The 23,049-nt window shown below is 45.2% G+C and overlaps 1 protein-coding gene across 1 annotated transcript in view; it reads right to left on the bottom strand.

Annotated features, from left to right (window-relative positions):
• The window catches only part of LAP3 (leucine aminopeptidase 3), a 31,620-nt gene extending 10,451 nt beyond the window's left edge, over positions 1–21,169 (bottom strand). Inside the window, exons 1-9 of the mRNA XM_055246370.2 lie at positions 20,797–21,169; positions 18,096–18,211; positions 16,013–16,067; positions 15,431–15,536; positions 14,181–14,340; positions 12,708–12,872; positions 8,884–9,042; positions 2,341–2,465; positions 754–842 (exon numbers count right to left, since the gene is read on the bottom strand). Coding sequence (XP_055102345.1) covers positions 754–842; positions 2,341–2,465; positions 8,884–9,042; positions 12,708–12,872; positions 14,181–14,340; positions 15,431–15,536; positions 16,013–16,067; positions 18,096–18,211; positions 20,797–20,898 — 1,077 coding nt within the window. The 5' untranslated portion in view covers positions 20,899–21,169. The remainder of the gene's footprint in view (positions 1–753; positions 843–2,340; positions 2,466–8,883; positions 9,043–12,707; positions 12,873–14,180; positions 14,341–15,430; positions 15,537–16,012; positions 16,068–18,095; positions 18,212–20,796) is intronic.
• Positions 21,170–23,049: the final 1,880 nt, after the last annotated feature.

Here is a 23,049-nt window from a genome sequence, read left to right as displayed (position 1 = left end):
ATGCATGCACGTGCCACCCGGAGGACCTGCTGCCACATCCCCTTGAGTGCAGGGCCCATGATGTAGGACAGTGTTTTCCACCTCAACACCTACAATGGAAAAAAGTCACTCATAGCACAGGTATATCCAGAAGATAGCCCACAGTTGTACTGCTTTGCCGCACTCTGCAGGGCAGGCAGCAAATTCATGGAAACGTGAGTGTATAGCATACAGGAAGTGGGAGGAACAATAAGTCTGGAAAAACATTCTTCAAAATCCCAAAAGAAGATACTTCTGCCTTTACAAGAAAAGCTACTCAGGGGCCGGGAATGGTGGCTCATGCCTGTAATCCTAGCACTTTGGGAGACCAAGGTGGGCAGATCACTTGAGTCTAGGAGTTTGGGACCAGCCTGGGAAACATGGCAAAACCCTGTCTCTACAAAAAGCTAGCCAGGCGTGGTGGTACACACGTGTGGTCCCAGCTACTCAGGACGCTGAGGTGTGAGGATCACCTGAGCCTGGGGAGGTCAAGGCTGCAGTGAGCCATGATCACACCACTGCACTACAGCCTGGGTGACTGACACAGCGAGACCCCACTTCAGGAAAGGGAAAGGGAAAGGGAAGGAAAAGAAAGGCTACCCAGCACTAAAGACAGCACCCTCCCCAACATGGTTCTGGGGCTCTGCATCCATCCAAGCTGTCTGTGGTTATGTGGCTACCACGGGATTCCTGAGGAACGCCAGATGAGGAGTGCTGTGTCTCCCATTTACAAACCTGGATTGTCTTCCCATTCTTGGCTCTAACAACATCCCCCGGCTTGTTGGCCTTGCCACTGGGCATATTTTCACAAAGAGGGGCCAGACCTATTGGAAAGAATGTATGAAGCCACACAGTATATGCTGGGTACAAACATGCCACCCATAGGACAAGAGGCCACCTGTGAGCCATGAGAAGCAAGACACAAAGGCCACCTTAACGAACTGATCAAATTTAACATCATCAATAACACAACTGACATGATATGTCAGCAACAAGAAGTACACATCACCCATGTAGCATTCTTCCCAAATAAGTCTAACTTGATTCTAATCAAGAAGAAGCAATTCAAATAAATGCAAATTGCAGAATATCATGAAACAAGCCTAGACCCTTCAGAACTGCTAATGCCATGGAAGAAAACAGGAATAGGGTCTAGACTCAAGAAATCTAAAGGGGCACCAACGGCAATGTGTGGTCCTTGATTAGTTTCTGGATTTAAAAGCTAAATATAGGCCAGGCGCGGTGGCTCATGCCTGTAATCCCGCATTTTGAGAGGCCAAGGAGGGTGGATCACCTGAGATCAGGAGTTCGAGACCAGCCTGATCAACATGGAGAAAGCCCGTTTCTACTAAAAATACAAAATTAGCCAGGCGTGGTGGTGTATGCCTGTAATCCCAGCTACTCGAGAGGCTAAGGCAGAAGAATCACTTGAACCCGGGAGGCGGAGGTTGTGGTGAGCCGAGATCACGTCATTGCACTCCAGCCTGGGCAACAAGAGTGAAACTCCATCTCAAAAAAACCCAAAAAACCTAAATATAAATAAATAAAATGGATATTTTTCACACAACTGGAAACGTGAATTAGGTTACTGTATTAATCCTTGGAAAAGATAATGGTTTTGTCATTACATAGAATGTCCTTTTTCTTAGAGGACATGTCATGATGTCTGCAACTGACTTTTAAATAATTCAGGAAAAAAAAGGACTACGATAGTGAAGGAGGGGGCCATGTCTGACAAACCTGGATTCCAATTCTACCTTCCTTGTGCAATGGACATGCCTCAGGGCATTATTATTTAACCTACGACTCTCTCCTCCTTCCCCGTCTCCTCTGAAATGAGTATGAGCAATGCTATTACACAAACTCCCAGTACTGTGCCTGGGAGTTTTTATCTTCCATTACCAAGAACTGCCACATAATGAGCACTTTTTCTGTCCTAGGTACTTTCTGTGTGCCATTTCACTGGCCACAGTCCTATGAGGCAATCAGTCAATGAGCCAGCAACGTCCTGCCACCCCAAGTACCAAGCAAATTTCATAATGTCAACTACAAACTTGACATTATGTGCCCCTGACTGCTAACCACTTTTTGCAGAAGTAAAATAAATCAATTCCAGTTAGAGCCCACTGGTTGCAAGATACATTTAACTCAATCAGCTCAGACAGTAAAACACTTATCTGAGCTAAACAGCTTCTGCTTGATGACTATTTAAAAATCATTTCTTATCTTTTCAGATTAGGGGAAATCATATCTGTTGTCTCTGTTCTCCTACCTGGCTGGAATCCAGAAGCTCTATGAGATGTAATCCGTTGCCCCACTTACCTATAATATTAATGGGCAAATTAAGCTTTGCAGCAGACACGATGGCTGAGCATATAGTTGCAGCTCCTCCCATGTCAGCCCTCATGAGGTCCATATTTGCAGAAGCCTTGATGGAGATACCACCACTATGGGGAAATGGACAACGTGCAATATTAATAGCAAAGAAGATGGCCAAAATCACTTTATTTAAAAAAGTAAAGACAGGCACGGTGGCTCATGCCTGTAATCCCAGGACTTTGGGAGGCCGAGGCGGGTGGATCACGAGGTCAGGAGATCAAGACCATCCTGGCTAACACGGTGCAACCCCGTCTCTACTAAAAATACAAAAAAATTAGCCGGGCATGGTGGCGGGCACCTGTAGTCCCAGCTGCCACCATGCCTGGCTAATTTTTTGTGATTTTAGTAGAGACGGGGTTTCACCGTGTTAGCCAGGATGGTCTCAATCTCCTGACCTCGTGATCCGCCAGCCTCGGCCTCCCAAAGTGCTGGGATTACAGGCATGAGCCATCGCGCCCGGCCTTTAGCTCATTTTATTTCTACTTGAATGAAATTTAAACAGTGCCACTGGAAACATTACTGTATCATAAAATCAAGACTGTGCAAATTCCATCTCTGTATTGTCTCATTAACTCCTGACACCCACATAGTCTATTCAGCAAATTTTATGAATTGATCAACTTATGGAACGTGAAGGTCATGAGCTGTTAAGAAAAGCTGATGAGCTTATAGAGATGACTGGAGGCATTTCTCTGAAACTGACAGAAGGACAGAGGGCTAACATTTCCTTCCAACACTGCACAAGGTGTGCTATATCCTGCTGATGGCAAAATACAACCTAAATGAGGCACAGTCCCAACGGCTCAGAGACAGAACTTCAACATGAGAACTGAATAAGGCTGCAATTAGCAAGAAACCAAACTACCTGACCCCAAGAGGCTTCTAACTAGCTAGTGGTTTTTCTGCTTCCAGTCCGCAGAAGTCCAGAAGCAACATGCTTCACAGGCCAAGCACAGAGCCAGGGGCTTCGACTCTGAGTTCTAATTGAGATCTGCTGCTCATGTGCCCTGGTGGCTCACTGGAGAGAGGTCTGCCTGCTGCTCTGAAGTCTGCTTTCCTTCCGAATTAAGTCCTAATTCTCACTGACCTCAGAAGCACTTGTTACTTAGATGGTTGGCATGTTCACCAAGAATTAAAGATGATCCCCTGGCTCAAACAAGAAAAATACATGGGAAAACCCCATGGACAAAGGGAACGCGCTGTTGCATTTGAAGTTCTTCTGTCCACCTGCCACATTTATCTGCAGGCCTCTTCTGGAAGTTCTGCTCTCTAATTCCTATGACTATGGTTCTAAGGTAGCCACCAGTTAAAGATCAGCAATCAGTTTTGGCTCACTTTTTCAATCTCTCTCAAATCCACCCACATTTCTACTCAGCTGCCCTCATTGATGCTACTACCCTCTGTCATTTGGATGTCTGTCAGGTATCAGTCTCACCACTATCATTTCATTAACCATAAAGACAGCACATTTTTACACACACACAAAATCTATCTCAATCAAAATCTCAGTGGGTTTTGTTGTGTGAAAAAACAAGCAGGCCGGGCAGGGTGGCTCACACTTGTAATCCCAGCACTTTGGGAGGCCGAGGCGGGCGGATCACGAGGTCAGGAGATCGAGACTGCGGTGAAACCCCGTCTCTACTAAAAATACAAAAAATTAGCCGGGTGTGGTGGTGGGCACCTGTAGTCCCAGCTACTCGGAGAGGCTGAGGCAGGAGAGTGGCGTGAACCCAGGAGGCGGAGCTTGCAGTGAGCCGAGATTGCGTCACTGCACTCCAGCCTGGGCGACAGAGCGAGACTCCATCTCAAAAAAAAAAAAAGAAAAAGAAAAAACAAACAGATTCACCAAGTGTGGTGACTCACGCCTGTAATCCCAGCACTTAGGGAGGCTGAGGCAGGCAAATCACTTGAGCCCAGGAGTTCGAGACCAGCTTGGGCAACATGGCAAGACCCCATCTCTATAAAAAATACAAAAATTAGCGGGGCATAGTGGTGCGCATCTGTAGTCCCAGCTACTCGGGAGGTTGAGGTGAGAGGATCACCTGAGCCCAGGGAGGTCAAGGCTGCAGTGGGCTGAGATTGCACCACTGCACTCCAGCCTGGGCAACAGAGTGAGATCCTGTCTCAAAAAAAAAAACAAAAAAACAAAAAAAAACAAAAAACCCAAGCAGATTCTAAAATGTATATGAAAATACAAAGGATGTAGCCAAAGTCATTCTGAAAAAGAAGAGCAAAGCTGGAGGACTCATGTGACTAGATTTTAAGCCTACTCAAAGCTGCAGTAATCAAGATATTTGGTCTTCAGGCACTGGTGAAAGGATACAGAGCCCAGAGGCAGACCTACAATTATATGGACAACTGATTTCCACCCGAGGTGCCAAGGTAGTCCAGTGGGGAAAGGACAGTCTTTTCAACAAACAGTACAGAAGTAAATGAATAGCCACATAGGAAAAAAAAAGACAAAAACAAACCAGGTCTTTTCACACCATACACAAAGATTCAAGGTGAACCATAGCCTCAAAATCTAAAACTCACTTAAAATGAAATACATTTTTAAAAAGCCTTACAACTCTGTAAAGCCAACACTCCTATAAAAAAGGGCAAAAGATTTGAATACCTTACTACAGAAGATATACCAATGTCCAATAAGCACATTAAAAAATGCCCAGCTTTGGCTGGGCGTGATGGCTCGTGCCTGTATCCCAGCACTCTGGGAGGCTGGGGCAGGCAGATCACTTGAGATCAGGAGTTTGAGACCAGCCTGGCCAACATGGTGAAAACCCGTCTCTACTAAAGATACAAAAATTAGCCAGGCATGGTGGCGCGTGCCTGTAGTCTCGGCTACTCGGGAGGCTGAGGCAGGAGAATCGCTTGAACCCAGGAGGCGGAGGTGCAGTGAGCCAAGGTGCACTCCAGCCTGGGTGACAGAGCGAGACTCCGTCTCAAAAAATAAAAATAAAAAATGACCAACTTCATTAGTCACTAGAGAAATGCAAATTAAACCACAGAGAAATCACTGTATACTCACTGGTACAGCTAGAATTATAAAGACTGACAATATCAAATACTGACGAAGGTGTAGAACAATTAGAATCTTTGCACACTGATGGTAGAAGTGAAAATGTAGCCACTTTGGAAAAGTTTGGTAGTTTCTTAAAAGTTAAACACAGTTATTATACAACACAGTGGTTGTATTTACGCAAGAGTAAGGAAAACACGTCCACACAAAGGCTTACAGATGCTCTTAACTTTATTCCTAACAGCCTAAAACTGGAAACAACACAACTTTCCACCAATAGATGAACGGGTAAACAAAATCTGGCATTTCCATACAATGGAACACTACTCAGCAATAAAAAGGAAGAATGACTGACATGACCAACAACATAGATAAACCCCAGATACTATGCTGAAAGACAGAAGCCAGACATCAAAGACTGCATTTATATGACTTTCCGGAATAGGCAAAACTAATCTGCAGTAACAGAAAGATGATCAGCTGTCTGGAGCAGGGACAGGGGGCGAATGACTACAAAAAGGCAGAAGGGAACTTCTAGGGGATGATAAAAATGTATTTTCCTGACAGTGGTGAACGGTGCATAGGTGTATACATTTGTTCTTTGGTTTTTAAAATCAATCTATTGACCTATCTAATCTATCTGTTTATTTATTTAAAGATGTTGTTTTACTATGTTGCACAGGCTGCTCTTGAACTCCTGGGCTCATGTAATCCTCCTACCTCAGCTTCCCAAGTAGCTGAGATTACAGGTGTATGCCACTGCACCCACGCGGGTGCACACATTTGTTAAAACTCATTGAGCTGGCCACTTAGAGGGTGAATTTCACTGTATGTGTAAATCTCATGTCATTCCGTTTGGTGGAAACCCTTCAGCTACAGCCAACTGTTCTTAGAGCAGAGTGTAAAATCCAAGCAGGCCCACAGCGACCAAGCTTGTGTACCTCTCTAGCCATATCTTGCCCCTTCTCTCCATCACGTTCTTGTGTGCAGGCACACCGGTACTCTTGCCATACCAGGAATTTACCCTGCTCCTTCCCGCCTTGCAGCCTTCACCATGCTTCCCTGTACTTGAATGCCTGTCCCTAGTCTCTCCTGAGCTAATTCCTCCTGATCCTTCACATCTTCAGCTAAAACTGACACTCCTGCAAGGAAGCCTTCTCTAAACCCAAAGAAGACTTTCGCTCTAAGTCTTTGGGTTTAGGCCTCTTTGTTTTTATTCTCAGCAGAAAGTATAAATGTGGACTTAAATTAACAATAAACTTCACCCTTAGCGTAAAAATATTTGTGTCACAATTGGCAAAACATTTAAGAACAGTTTAGGGCCAGGCGTGGTGGCTCACACCTGTAATCCCAGCACTTTGGGAGGCCAAGGTGGGTGGATCACAAGATCAGGAGTTTGAGACCAGCCTGGCCAACATGGTGAAACCCCATCTCTACATAAATAGAAAAAAATTAGCCAGGCGTGGTGGCAGACGCCTGTAATCCCAGCTACTCGGGACTAAAAATACAAAAAAAAAAATTAGCCGGGCATGGTAGCAGGCACCTGTAATCCCAGCTACTTGGGAGGCTCAGGCAGGAGAATTGCTTGAACCAAGGAGGAGGAGGTTGCAGTGAGCCGAGACTGCACCAATCCACTCCAGCCTGGGCAACAGAGCGTGATTCTGTCTCAAAAAAAAAGAAAAAAAGTTTAGGCTGGGTGTGGTGGCTCACACCTATAATCCCAGCACTTTGGGAGGCCAAGGCAGGCAGATTGCTTGAGCTCCAAAGTTCAAAACCAGCCTGGGCAACACAGTGAGACTTTGTCTCTACTAAAAAAAAAAATTAAAAAAAAAAATAAAGTTTAACTTTCTAAATTGTATTTGCTGTATTGTTTTTATAATATACACTTTAGTACAACAGCATAATGCATGTAACTTATAAAAAAGCATGCATATTTTGAAAGGGATGTGCTCAAGATCTTTTACTGACTGCCTATACCAGGAAAACCATTTGGAGATCAATGCTTTAAAGAAGAAAATGTGAACTAGTGGGTGGGAGACACAAGGAGGCACTTTGACCTGCTAACACAAGGAGACCACACTGGCAGCAAGCTATGCCAACGACAGGAGCTTCCTACGTCTAGAAGCATTCCAGAAAGGGCACAAAAATGTACAAGGGGACATCAACATCGTATGGTTATCTAGCAGCATTTTCCAAAGTAGTTTCCAGGTAATATGATTCCCAGGAATCAGGGTTCCTTCAAAAGGAAATACAGAAAATGCTATATTCTGTACCCTGAGAAGCCCTGTAGTTAAGCAAATAAAACAAAAATGAAACCCCTCATGTGTTTCTCGAACCTAGTTTTTTGCTAAGTAGCCCTTTTTATGCCTCATACCCGCTGGCATCCCTGAAACTTGTGTTTGGTGGCAAACGCTTCCCACGGGAAATACCAAACTCCACCGTCTTTCTCAGTTCAGCCTCTCCTTGGCTGAAATAACCAGATACAGTTTCCAACTCTAAGAAATACTTATGGTTGAATAAGATTAATGGGAGCTAGACTGGTCAGCTAAAAGAAGTAATCATCTGAAGCAAGCAAAGGGAAGACGGCATAATCCAAACAGGGGCATCACCACTAACCTCGTGGAGAATCTTTAACAGCCACAGAGGACAAGCAAAGTGCATGGCAGAAAAATCTGAAGACACTTTAGGCAGAGCACAATGGCTCACACCTATAACCCCAGCACTTTGGGAGGCTGAGGTGGGAGGACTGCTTGAGATAGCAGTTTAAGACCAGTTTGGGCAACATAGTGAGAACTCATCTCTATAAAAAAAGGACACGACACAGCAGAGTTTGACTTCTGACTCCACTTACTAGTTATGGGACTTTGAACAAATTATTTAAACTCTGAGTCATGGTTTCTTTACCTGGAGAATGTCTACAATACCTAGCTCGCAGGGGTATGGTTAGGGCTAACACATGCAAAATACCTGATAGTCTCTGACATATTCTAAGCATTTTAGAGGTGGTAGCATAATAAATTTAAAGTAATGTATACCTTCAACCAAACACCATGCTTTTGAATCAAACTATAAACCGGCCAGGCACAGTGGCTCATGTCTGTAATCCCAGCATTTTGGGAGGCTGAGGTGGGCGGATCACTTGAGGCCAGGAGTTCAAGACCAGCCTGGCCAACATGGCGAAACCCCATCTCCACTAAAAATGCAAAACTTAGCTGGGTGTGGTGGTGCACGCCTGTAATCCCAGCTACTTGGGAGGGTGAGGCACAAGGATTACTTGAGCCTGGGAGGCAGAGGCTGCAGTGAGCCGAGATCACGCCACTACACTCTAGCCTAGATGACAGGGTGAGACTCTGCCTCAAAAAAAAAAAAAAAAAAAAAATCAAACCAAAAAAAACCCTATAACCAAGTAATTTAACTGCATACAAATCATTCACCAAAATACAAAGCACGGACACAATAAAAAATACCTGTCAAAGGTAATTCCTTTCCCAACAAACACCAGGGGTGGTTCATTTGCATTGGGGCTGCCTTTGTAGTGAATTTCCAGGAAGACTGGGGGCTCATCAGATCCTTTGGCCACACTGAGGAATGATCCCATTGCCTGTTCCTCAATCCAAGACTTGGGTCTATAGGGTAGAAAGAGGGAAAAAGTAAATATACTGTTACCTTTATTTCAAAATAACAGAAAAAGCTCATCACAGTGTGTGAAAAAGTATAATATACAAACTCTTAAAGTATACACACATTAAGGTTTCAACTATCAGGTCCCATTATTTGCTTTCTGTATATTCTTGGGCAAGTCACTTGATTCTAAGCCTATTTCCTCATCTATAAAATGAGGTCTGTAACTCTTTCATCAAAAGATTATTGAGTTACTAAGAGAAGTCATGTGTGGTACCTAATACAATGTCAACTAATAGTCTACAGTCTTTATAATTAATTTCCTCCCTCCAATCTACTCAGATATTTCTACAATTTTAATTTAAAGATGAAGTTAGAAGGCCGGTGCGGTGGCTCATGCCTGTAATCCCAGCACGTTGGGAGGCTGAGGTGAGAGAATTGCTTCAGCGCAGGAGTTTGAAACCAGCCTGGGTAAAAAAGTGAAACTGTCTCTAAAACAAATAAGGTAAGATATAATAAAGATGAAAGTAGAGGCCAATGAAGGAGGATTACTTGAGGATAGAAATTTGAGACCAGCCTAGGCAACAAGTTGAGACTCGGTCTCTACAGAAAAAAAAAAAAAAAAAAGAAAAAATTAGCCAGGCATGTTGGTGCATGCCTATTGTCCTAGCTACTGCAGAGGCTAAGACAGGAGGCTCGCTTGAGCCCTAGAGGTCAAGGCTGCAGTGAGCCACGATCTCGCCACAGAACCCAACCTGGGCAACATAGCAACACCCTGTCTCTTAAAAAAATAAAACTAGCGATAGGCTCTGAGACAACAAAGAGTGCTTAAAGATAGGTAAGGGATCCATTACTTTATTTCTAAAAATGAAAAAAAAAAAAAATCAACCAACAAACAGCAAACCAAAGCTATATTCCAATGACTGGAAAAAAAAATATCTTATTTGCTTTTTAAGAACTGTTGAATTCTATCTTTTTAATGTTGTCACAGACTGTTTCTCACAGTTTCAACTGTAGCTTGAGGCATCTTTGATTTAAGTGAGAAAACTAGTTAGTTCTTACTTAATAAACATGGGATCAGTGGGGTAACAGAATGGAAACAGTCCTTAGTTCAGACTAGAAAACTGATGCCATATTGCTCTTCTTTCTAGGCTGGGAGCACAAAAGGGCTTTGTATTGATTTCTGGCCACGGTAACCAGGCCAAGAAAGAAATCCTATCCTCCTGCAGACCAGCAACAACCACAGCCAAGGAATGCTCCTCGGGCATTTGCCATCCACTTGTTAAAATGATTAAACTAGGACTGCATCATGGTGGGATGACCAGCACACTTCAAAGGGAAAAAAATTTTAAATTGGAAGATAAAACAGTTTTAAAAATCACTTTAAAAAAAAAACAAGGCTGTGCAATGTGGGCATTTTAAATCATTAACTCAGTTCTTGATGTCTGATTAAAGTCCTGCCCTTGTGGAAGAACTGCCTGTGTTTCTTTGATACACACCAACCTACAATGGAGAGTGCTTAGTGCAGCTATGTCTCAGTTTAACGAGTCATACCCCACCCATGCGTCCTGCCTGGTCTCTGCTGAACTCTTTTCCCTTTGCTCGGCTACAAGCCTTGCAGCTTCCTCACCTGAACTGTCCTGCCCCACTCTCTTGTACTGTAACTTCTAAGCAACCTGCAGGACTCTCCTTAGGCTCCAGTCTTTTTTTTGAGACACGGTGTCTCTCTGTCGCCCAGGGTGGAGTGCAGTGGTGTGATCTCAGCTCACTGCAACCTCCATCTCCCAGATTCAAGCGATTCTTGTGCCTCAGTTTCCCGAGTAGCTGGGATCACAGACATGCACCACCACTCCCAGCTACATTTCATACTTTTAGTAGAGATGGTGTTTCGCTATGTTGGCCAGGCTGGTCTCGAACTCCTGACCTGAAGTGATCCACCTGCCTCAGCCTCCCAAAGTGCTGGGATTATAGTCATGAGCCACCACGCCTGGCCTAGACTCCATATTCTTATTAAAATTTTTATTTTAGAGATGGGTCTTGCTATGTTCCCTAGGCTGGCCTTGAACTTCTGGACTTGACTGACCCTCCTGCCTGCCTCTTGAGTAGCTGCAAATAGAGGCGTGCACAATCGCACCAGCAGCTCCATATTCTTTGGCAGTCCCCCTCGTCCCTCTGATCCTGCAGCACCCTCTGCAAACCCCATTTACCTCCCTATTCCTTCTTACAACATCCTCACTTTCTGCAAGGACAAAGACCACTGTCATGCATCTTTGTATGACAAATTCCAGGTACACCAGAGGGGCCGTCATAACCACTATTTGGTGACCAAAAAGGTACTTTTATAGAACCTAAACATTGCTATAGATTAAGCATATACTAACCATTCCACAAATTTTATCAAGCTCTAAGTACTGTGCTTTCTATAGACTATTCATTTTTCTTCACTCTGTCTGAACCATAGATGCTTTCCTGAAAAACATGAACTCTAATCACAATTAAGTACTAAAGAATTCCTTTAAATGGAAGTACCCTTGGGAAACAACTTTGACAATAAAGAATTCTTTAGGTCAAACAAATACCTGTTGATTTGTTTTAATTATAAATTCCCAAATGCTCAGAGTTCGTTTGCTTAAAGGGCTGGAGATCCCAAGAAAGCGATGGAACTGGATGAGCAGGCTTTCAGCTCCAACAGCCTCCTACTGACACAGCACTCAGGGCCGCCTGGGAGCACCAATGCTGGAGTCTAAGCTAAGGGAATCTATGCGGCAGAAATTCTCATCCTGTGTCTAGTTAGGCATGCTGTGTTCTTCATTTGTGTCCAAAAGTGAAGATAGGAATAATTCACCAAAATAAACCATGTTAAGTTCCTCAAAAAATTAAACAGAGCTACCATTTGATTCAGCAATTCAACTCCTAGGCATATACCAAAAAGAAATAAAAGGTAAAAACAATCAAAGTGTCCATCCCCTGATGGCTTTAGGGAATGAGAAACAGGGAGTAACTGCTAATGGGTATAGGGTTTCTTTTGGGGGTTATGAAAATGTTCTAAAATTGATTGTGGTCATGGTAGCACAACTCTGTGAATATTCTAAATATCAGGCCAGGCATGGGGGCTCATGGCTGTAATTCCAGCACTTTAGGAGGAAAAGGCGGGAAGATTGCTTCTGCCCTGCAGTTTAAGACCAGCCTGGGCAACATGGCGGGACCCATCTCTACAAAAAATTAAGAAATTAGCTGGGCATGGTGGCACACACCAGTAAACCCAGCTATTCAGGAGGCTAGGGTGGGAGGCCTGAGCCCAGGAGTTCGAGTCCATGTTCATGCCACTGCCCTCCAGCCTGGGCAACAGAGCAAGACCTTGTCTCAAAAAAAAAAATCACTGAATTGCACACTTTGCATTGGTGAATTGTATGGTATGTTGTGTCTGAATAACACGGTTATGAAATATACATGTACATAGTATATCCTGGCACTCTCTCTCTCAAAGGCAAGGAAACATAGAAAGAACCTCAAACTCAGCTCTATTCCAGCTCCCGTGTGGCCCCCGGTGGGTCATCTCAAATCTCTGGTCTCAAGTTATTCCTCTAAATAGTGAGGGAGCTGGATTTTAGGATCTCAAGGGCTCCTTCTGATTGTAACATCCCGAGTCTGTGACACAATCCTGAATTACCTGATATGGACCTCGGTTTTACTACTAGCACTTTTGAGATTCTTCTCAATAATTTCGGCAAATCTGGTTGGCGTCATCTCATTGGCTGGCGTCTCCATCAACTGGCGTGCCAAGTTCTGCCCAGAAGCAAACAGGACTCCTTTCTGCCAGGCCTCCTGATCCCCACTGGCAAAAGAAAGATAAAGTGACTGTCAAACAACCTCTCAAGAACGCTGACTATGAGACACTCTTACCTTACAGAAAACAAAAGAGGAAGACTACAAATCAAAAACGATTGGCACACAGGACCTGGATTCATTTTTTGTGATCTGACCCAGGGCAGCAGATGGTATGGTGCAAAGAGCCAGAAAACATCACCACACAGAGCAGAACCAGAGGGTATCCGGTCAGGCACTTCCCTTCAGAATCCTCAGCTGCATGAAAAATGGCCTGTGCTGTGGTGTCTTTGAAGCTCTAAATCTACCACATAAATGAAGAGGCTTCCACAGAAAGGCCCGTTTTGTTCCCCTTCACTGTATCAGGAATGATGCAGCCCCATGTGCTAACTGCAAAGCAAGCGTACGGCAATGGCTCTAACGTGCAACTGAAGACCTTTTTGCTTTCTTTTACCTAAGTCGGGGCTCCAAATTCCAACCTGTCCGTAAGCAGGACCAGCTTTAGAAGAGAAAGGATACAGGCACGTGTTTCACAACCCTGGCTCTTCCTGTGGCAGCACAGAGGTGGGTGAGTAACAGTAGATGGCCTAGAAGTCCTGCCACGTGCCCCCTACTTGATGTGCTCTTTTGGATGATGACACAAACCCCATAAAATCGGTATTACAACTCTACTAAACAAATGCAGAAAATGAGGCACAGAGATTTCAGTCACGTAACCAGCAAGGTCCCCCAATGAGTAAGTGGTGGAGCCAGGACTTAAGCCCATGCTGACTGGCTGCAGAGCCCGCACTCTCCCTCACTCCCCACAGCTGTCAACCCTTGGGCAGTGCCAGGGCCCCCACTGTGCTTGGCACCATCTGCTGAAGGTCTCATCTTATTTATTCCTGATGGCAGGGACCCCACTAGCCCACAAGGGCAAGAACCAAGCATCCAGAGGATCTCTTCATCTGTGTGGTGCTTGCGTTTAGCACAAGGCCAGCAGGTGCCAGGTAAATGAACATCATCTGGGTTGAAACCTGTGGGATATGTCTGTCATGTCATTCCTCCCTCTCAGGTAAGAGCTACCTGGTTATGGCTTGCTTGCAATCAGAGCAGGGAGGGGTCAGGAAGTCATAGGGGAATCAGACACATGCTGAGAGCCAGGAGCAGAGCTTGGGCTTAATTTTGACCACATTATTAAAATGGCTGAGGCAATAGGGAGGTCACAGCCAAGCCATGCAGCTGTGGGTGGCGCTGAAAAGTGGGCAGCTCATATCCCAAAAGCTAGGCTGTCAGAACGCCAGAGAGCACCACCCTCCTCCTAATTTGCTTCCATCACCTTCCATAGAGCTTCGCCGACACGGCCATCTTCTTTTTTTGCTTTAGGTCATCGTATTCATAGAGACCAAGCACCGCTCCCTCTGCAGCAGCCTGAGCGTCTCCACAGGGATCCACCTCCACAGAAGAGAGCTCCAGGTCTTGAATCTGCCTGCATCCCGCTTGAAAAGACAGAGGAATCAGAAAACTGGAGTCAGTCCAAGACAACTCAAAGAGCAGACAGCAGAGGCATGGTGTGGTGTGCTGAGAAAACAGCCCTGGGGTTCAAATCCCAGGCCTGATACCCAAATGTTCTGAGCCTCATTTCCTCTTCTGTAAAATGAAGACGTGAGTGCATTTTACAGCAAGTACCTCACTCCCAGGTGGTGGTGAGGACAGGCTGATGGAGAGAATGAACAGCTCCTCCCGGAGCAGTACAGGCTCTCAGGAAGTGGCAATTATTCCTAGGATTATTTCCAAGACACTATGATTTCCTGATGAAGCTTCCCAATTGCCAAGAGCTTCTCTGATTAAAAATGACGGGGAAATGATGATGCTGAAATTATATCCAAGGAACTGAGCAAAGTCCATTATTAACACAGCATTTTATTAAGATCAGGTCAGCAAAAACTCTCAAAAGTTATTAAATAACCACTTCAATGATATTTGAAGTAAAGTTAATGAGCATTTATAATATACATAGACCTAAAGAGTAATCAAGCCAATTATCACTGTTTCAGAAATGTTTTCCAAAGCATCTTTAATCACGGCTTTTGACGGTATTAGGCCCGTCCTGCTGCTTAACGCTAAGTGACTCAATGGCCTCTGCCTGGGACATACTGGGACAGGCACACACCTTTGGCTAGTGATAAACAAGCATGCCACGCTTTGCTTCCTTAGTCTCTTTATTTGTAAAATCTGATGACTCTGTGTTATTTAAAAGTCGGGAAGCATCAGGGTGGCATTACAAAAAATCTACACACTACAGGTTCTGGGAAAACACAGCTCTAATATGACAAGAGTGAACAATTGGTAGTAAAACACCCAAACAAGATACAGATATATTAAAAATAAAATTCCATTAGCTAACCTTCTGTATTTATCATAAGGCCAACCATATTCAGCAAGAGGAAATGAATTTTTGTTAAGATGAATTATTTCTGAGTGAATGTGGTAAGGGGTGGCGACTGGTAAAAGGACAGAAAGGGGGAAAGAGAGGTCATCGTAAACAGTGGATCCTTAGGATTCTTTAAACTTAAAAAGTGAAATAACCTGCAACAGCAGCTCTGATGTTTTCTTTGCCTTCATGCCAGTTTTCCTGTTCGTCGATTCCAGCTGCCTTTTTGCCGAGGCCAACTAGCACCACGCTGGGGAAGTCCTGTCCCACAGATACACCAAATCAACCACTTTATTTCTTTCAAGCGTTCATTTCCAGCAGGGAATTCTACCTGTGGAGACTCACTGAGCTCCCACACAATTACCTTAACTGCAGCAACAGGGCTAAACTCAGGGTGAAATTTGATTGTGGTTTTTTTTTTTCTTTAAACCTTTGTGTTCTGGCAAAATTTTATAACTTCTATGTTTGAGAGGCAGAGTAAGTGAGGATACTCTTGCAAATAATTCTATGTAAGCCAGAACCACGACTGGATAAAGAAAGCCTTCAGATTGAGGAATGTAAGATAGGCAGTACTTTTTGACAGCAATTCGCCTCTTAATCTTAAATGTCTCTGCTTAATACTGGAATAAAATCATACAATCCAACACAAAATGTTTAGTATGACTAGACAGCCCCAATACTTGGTATACAGTAGGTGCTCATTGAAGGTTTACCAAATGATCATGTTCTTCTCATACCTGATGCAGACCATAAAAGGTTCGAGTCTTGCCTGCCTTCAGAGGTGGTCCAGATCTAAAACAAGAGGAAATAGTCTTTTTAAAACAAGCAGTTTGCTTGGCTCACTTGGGAAGGCACACTTACAGACTCAGCATTATCACACTATTCTGCTAACTGCTTCCATCGTCTTTTTCACTTATGTTTTTATCCAAATACAGAATGCTCTCAAGCCAGATTTCTTTCTCTCTCTCTTTTTTTTTTTTTTTAATAGAGACAGGGTCTCATTATGTTGCCTAGGCTGGTCTCAAATTCCTAGGCTCAAGCAATCCTCCCACCTCAGCCTCCCAAGGTGCTGGGATTACAGGTGTAATACTGCTGATCTATCGTGCCCAGCCCAGATTTCTTAGGTGTAGCCTTTCTAATTCTAGCTCAAAAACTATTTAACAAACTTTCAGATTATATCTAACACAAACATATTTGAAAACAATGGAAAGCAAAGCCACAGCTGCACAAGGCATCTGAGTACTGACTGATGCTGAACCGAATGAATCTCAAACCTTTTCAATAAAAGACACAAGACACCAAAAACACTGCAGTAATCTAAGTGGTATTTGGCTTGGAGGTTGTGTATCTATGTGGTTTCTCCACAGACTGCATACCCGAACCGGATACTGACTATCCTGGGCAATTTCTAAACAAAACAGATCCTTGACTATAAGAGGCCTGTAGCACAGATGCTCTGGAATGCAGCTGACAGCCATCCATTAGGAAGGCAGGCGTTCTGTACTCACAGGTTAGCTTTTGGATTAATGAATTAATCAATGCACTTGAGAATGCTCTGTGTACTACAAGAACTGATAAAAAATTGAGAGGAGATAAAAATTCTCTTAACTGATGATTAGTTACTGTAATTATTAGACTGCATCTATTAGATTCTAATAGGCTATCTATAATACGAATAATACATAGTTGCAGTGGTTTACATGGATACTTCTATGTCTGCCAAATATAGCGCACAGATAAAATATTTCCCTACCGTCAGGATCTCCAGCCCCATGGAGACTTTTTGTATTTTAACTATATCCCCAGGTGATTCACAGATATTGTAAATTTTGAGAAGCCCTTGAAACTTCAGGCATGCAATAAAAGAGCAAAACCCTTAGGCTGCTATTAACTATCCTAGGGATCCTGCTGTCTCTCACAAGAAAAGGGGAGTTAAAAGAAGTAGAGAGGGTGGTGGGAAGGCAGCTGGGAGGAAGAGGGTGGGGAAAGTGAATTTGAGCCAGGAGGGTGGGCTGAGGAAATCTGGTACTTTCCAGATTATTCTGGATCAGTCTTTCACAGTAGATTTGTGATTGTGCTGGAAATGGCCTGACTTCCCAGAACTGCAGACCCATCCATACTGAAACAGAAAGTACCACAGTGCATTCCAAAGACACATGCTTTCACTTCTGCTTCTGGCCAGAGCACTTCCCGGCATTGTCTCTTCTGACAAATAGGCATAGAAAAATATTCTCGGCCTGGCACAGTGGCTCACACCTGTAATCCCAGCACTTTGGGAGGCCGAGGCAGGCAGATCACTTGAGGCCAGGGGTTCAACACCAGCCTGGCCAACAACAGTGAAACCCATCTCTACTAAAAAAAAAAATATATATATATACATATATATATACGTATATATATATATATATACGTATATATGTATATATATACGTATATATATATATACGTATATATGTATATATATACGTATATATATATATACGTATATATGTATATATATACGTATATATATATATACGTATATATATGTATATATATACGTATATATGTGTATATATATATATGAGCCGGGAGTGGTGGGGCATGTATATAAATTAGCCGGGAGTGGTGGGACATGCCTGTGATCCCAGATACTTGGGTGTCTGAGGCACGAGAACCACTTGAACCCAGGAGGCAGACGTTGCAGTAAGTCAAGATCGTGCCACTGCACTCCAGCCTGGGCAACAGAGCAAGACTCTGTTTCAAAAAAGAAAAGAAAAGAAAAAATACTGTTTCGATTTGGGGGCACTTTAAGAACTAGAGCCCACAAGCAACACTTACATGTTCAAAGTCTCTCTCAGCTTTCCAGCTATCAATTTATCAAAATTCTCTCCTGCACTTGTGAACTGTGGCACATCATCTTCTTTTTCTTTGGAATAGATTCCTAAAACAAGGCCCTGGGAATAAGCAAAAAATATAAACATAATAGAATTAGAGTAGATCCCTTAGAGAGGCTCAGGAGTCCCCAAATTCCAGAAGGAACAAATAATTCCACCCAAACCGTGTCCTCCCCACGGACAGAAGAAAGCAAAAAAAGAAGCAGGTGCTGGGGTCAGCTACATGTGCACCTGCCCAAGTGTTTCAGATTCCTGCCAAAGCAAGACCCATCACTACCTGTCCTGGACATTGCCCTGGGTTTTTGTGCTCACTCCCAGGAGACAGCTTCACTTTCAAATAAAGCAGAAAGATGTTTTGTTTAAGAAAAATCCATTTGTCACCAAGTTAGACTCTGAAAGGATTCAGAACATGCCACTCCAAAATATACCGCTTTGGCACATTGGTTATTTTGAGCTAAAGGCGCTTGAGAAACAGCAGGTGCAGAACTCTCTGACCTCCCTTTCTCCCTAAAAGCAGGTCACACAAATTCCCATGAGAAAGGTGATCTCCCTGTACCAGGAAAAGGAGAACATTCTTATCACCAGAAACCGCAAGTCAACATCAAAATGGACCTGTACAAATAAACCTACTGAACTCACCCTTATCTTCTATAGTTACCCCTATATGATTTCCTAGTCATTATTCCACAATTTACTAACCCAAGCCACTTTGTCTTGTCACACCCCCACAATGCATTGTTCTTTGTTTAAAAAGGTAAACAAGCTTTTGGGCCCAACCCTTCTTCAGGTCATTTTCCTCTTGCAGACTCCTCTGTATACGTAAAAATAGTAAATAAAATCTGTATCCTTTTCTCTTGTTAATACATCTTTTTTTTTTTTTTTTTTTTTTTGAGACGGAGTCTTGCTCTGTCGCCCAGGCTGGAGTGCAGTGGCGCAATCTCGGCTCACTGCAAGCTCCGCCTCCCGGGTTCACGCCATTCTCCTGCCTCAGCCTCTCCGAGTAGCTGGGACTACAGGCGCCCGCCACCACGCCCGGCTAATTTTTTGTATTTTTAGTAGAGACGGGGTTTCACTGTGGTCTCGATCTCCTGACCTCGTGATCCGCCCGCTTCGGCCTCCCAAAGTGCTGGGATTACAAGCGTGAGCCACCGCGCCCGGCTGTTAATACATCTTGTGTCAGTTTTCTTAGGCCCAGCCACAGAACCTAGGAGGACAGAAGGAAGATTTTCCTCCCCTACAATCCTCAAGTGCAAATCCCAGATATTCTAGGATGCCATTCCAGTCAAGCCAATGGCTGTGCCTCCCATCATAAGGACTGTTGCCACGTAAGGACTGTGGTCAACACAGAGGCTGTAAGAGAAGTACCAACTTCCTAGGGAGGGTAGAAGCATTCTGCTAAGCACTTAGCGGCTCACTCCCTTCATCTCCTTCACAAGTCTCAGGTCTCAAATACCAGAAATGAGGAAGCAAACCTAGTGATACTTAGTATTTACTTTTGCACGGCAATTTATGACTTTAAAAATGTTTTGTCTGCCTCATGGAAACTCTGTGAGGTGGAAAGAACAAGTAGTCTTATCCCCCTTGACCGATAAGGAAACTGAAACCCAGTTTGACACAGGAGCTCCTGTGTGGTAGTTTGAAACTGAAACCCAGTTAGACACAGGAGCTCCTGTGCGGTAGGACTGACTGAGTGAGAATCCAGTCCCAGCAGTTGGTCTTTCCCAAAACCACACAGACACTTACAATGTGCCCTCTCGGTCTTTTCCACCAAAGAAAACAGCCTTCCTTGGCATTGGTAACTCTGCCAGGTTCTAACTTTCCTAAGATTGTTCACTCCCCGGGAATCAATGGAGCCAACTGGGCAACTGTTATCTGGGTAGGCTGTGGCACAGTACTGGAGACAGCACTGGTCAGGCGACCGGTCCCTCCGCCACTGAGATACCTGCAGGAGACTGGAGCTCAAGCTCCACCTAGAACGTTCTTCTGCAGGGACAGTCATCTCTTTCTGGTGCTCAGGCATGACTCCCAAGCTTGTGCTGGTTCCGAGAGCCATTCCCTTTGCAGATTCTTCACATCTGAAATGCGAGCTTCGTAATTTTTGGGAGTTCACTTTTCTTCTGGAAGATGCTCTTAATTCTGGGAAACGTGGGTCTCTCCGCAAAGCCCTTTTCTCTAGAGAGGCATGCTTTTCCTCTAGAAACCCTTCCAAGCCACTTAACTCCCTGACCTTTCACTTCCGCGGGGGAAGCAGCCCTGTGACTCTGGGACCTCAGAAACCCTTTCACCTTGGCAAACTCGGGCTTCCTCCAAGCTCGGGTGGGAGCCCCACCGCCGCGTCTTTCCCCAGGTTACTGCCAGGACCGCAGGGGACGACTGGAGCAAGTGCGCGGCCGAGCGGAGCCGGGTAAAGGGCGGCTACAGCCATCACCCACTAGCCCCGAGCAGGGGAATCGCGCCCTCAATACGACCGCTGGGGTCCTCAGCGGCCTAGGCCGATCCCCGCAAGGAGAGAATTTTTCTTTTAAACTGATTTTTGCAACTTGGCTTGGGCGCCCCGGACACCGCGGCTTCGACCAGCCCCGCAGCCCCAGTCGCCCACGGGCAGGGCTCCAGCGGCGGACCATGAGCGAGCCGCCGCCTCTCACCTTCGTCATGTCTGCGGTGGAGAGACTCCGGCTCCCGAAACGTCTCACGGCCAGACGTCGGACGACGACTCGCCCCGCAGCCGGAAGAGGCATCAAGAACATCTTGTCGGCTCGGCCCCTTGCACCGCCCTCCAGAGAGCACGTGGAGAGCGCTGGGCGGGCGCGCGCCTTGGGGCGGGGCTTTCGGGGCGCAGACGGCGCGCGCGCGGACTAGCTCGGGCGCCGGGCGAGCGGACGTGCGTCTAGGGGCGGGGCGGATGGGCAGCACCGGCCAACTGGACCGTTGGGACCAACCCGCGGCTGTGGAGGGGACTCAGGGGTGTGCCCGCATTCGTGTGCGTGTGCGCATGCTGGGGGGGGGGGGCGAAAAGGCGGGGCTTCCGGAATCCGGAAGCGGTTTACAGTCCCGGGACGAACGCGAAGTAGAGGGGCGGGACCGATACGGTGACGTCACGCGATGGGTGGGGCGGAGGCGGGGCGAGTTCTGCAAGTGGGCGTGGGCGGAGCGCTGGACAACTCCCGGGAAATAGGAGCTGAGTGCCAGAGCTTGTTGTCAAAGTTGCTGAATAGACGACTGCATAGTGAAGACGTTCCCACTGAGTTTTCGTTTGTTTGTTTTGTTTTTTTGAGTTGGAGTCTCGCTCTGTCGTCCAGGTTGGAGTGCGATGGAGCGATCTCGGCTCACTGCAACCTCCCGCTCCCTAGTTCAAACGATTCTCCTGCCTCATCCTCCCGAGACTAGCTGGGATTACGGGCGCCCGCCACCACGCCCAGCTAATCTTTGTGGTTTTTTGTTGTTTTTTTTGGATTTTTTTTGCATTTCACAGTCTACAAATAATCAGGATTATGGATCACTTTGGGATGAAAGATTTAGTCATCCATCAAACCTAAGTTTACAAGGTGCTTAAGATGTTTTTCTGTTAGAAATCAGGGAATAAAAAAGAATCTAAAACAGTGTCCCTGTCTTCAAGGATTTTATTATTGTAGCGGGGGCAAAACTTAATCTCTACCCTCTTAGGGTCTCCAGCTGGGCCTGAGAATTAAGTTGACATAAGACAGATTAACAAGAGAAGAACATATTAATTGGCTGGGCACAGTGGCTCACACCTGTGATCCCAGCACTTTGGGAGGCCAAGGCAGGTGGATTGCTTGAGCCCAGGAGTTCGAGACCAGCCTGGGCAACATGGCAAAACCCTGTCTGTACAAAAAATACAAAAAGATAGCCATGTGTGGTGGCTATCTTTTTTTGAGATGGAGTCTCACTCTGTCGCCCAGGCTGCAGTGCAGTGGGACGATCTTGGCTCACTGCAGCCTCCACCTCCCAGATTCAAGCGATTCTCCTGCCTCAGCCTCCCCCAGGTAGCTGGACTACAGGCACGTGCCACCACGCCTGGCTAATTTTCTGTATTTTTAGTAGAGACGGGATTTCACCGTGTTAGCCGGGATGATCTTGATCTCCTGACGTCGTGATCCACCTGCCTTGGCCTCCCAAAGTGCTGGGATTACAGGCGTGAGCCACCGCTCCCAGCCTGCTGTCATAATATTCTTAGTTATAATATTTGCGAAGATGATTTCATTCTCATTGTCTGTTTCCCCCTAGTCATCTAGGGAGCCGTGCCTTTTTCATCTCTGCATAGCCAGTGCCTAGGTCTAGTATTTAGACTGTCCCTGGAACCAATACAAGGTGCTCATAATATGTTTGAATGAATTCATGATCAAGGTCTAGTGCAGGTAGCATCTATAATTAAAGAACAGGATAGGTGCTATGTGTGGCTTTCAGATAATAGAAGCAAAAACAAAAAGAAAGCTTGAAAGAAGCTAGCAGAATGAGAATGCTATAGATGATTGAGAGGGACATCTGGGTCAGGAGAATGTGTGGGAGGGCGTTGGCTTGGCTTGGGGTGGAGAGATCAGGCCTGCCTGAAATAAGAGGTGGTTATACAAAGAGAGTGATGCTGGATTAAAGGGAATCTTGAAAGGCAGGAAGAGATGTTTATTGTGGATGTGGGAGTCAATAGTCTTTGTAGAAGCTGGTGGGGTGGTGAAAGCTATATTTTACTATGATTGATAGACACTGGAGTCAAGGGTGGAGAAAGACTGAGCAGTGTTGGGAAGAGTGGTGCCTTAGTGAAAACCAATGCATCTTCCAGGGAAACCCTTTTTTTAGAGACAGGATCTGGCTTTATTGCCCAGGCTGGAGTGCAGTGGCACGATCATAGCTCACTGTAAACTTGAACTCTTGGGCTCAAGTGA

Source organism: Symphalangus syndactylus, chromosome 16 (genome assembly GCF_028878055.3).
Source record: "Symphalangus syndactylus isolate Jambi chromosome 16, NHGRI_mSymSyn1-v2.1_pri, whole genome shotgun sequence".
Taxonomy (NCBI): domain Eukaryota; kingdom Metazoa; phylum Chordata; class Mammalia; order Primates; family Hylobatidae; genus Symphalangus; species Symphalangus syndactylus.
Note: the sequence above shows the minus strand (reverse complement) of the source record. Positions and strands in the feature narration are given on the sequence as shown.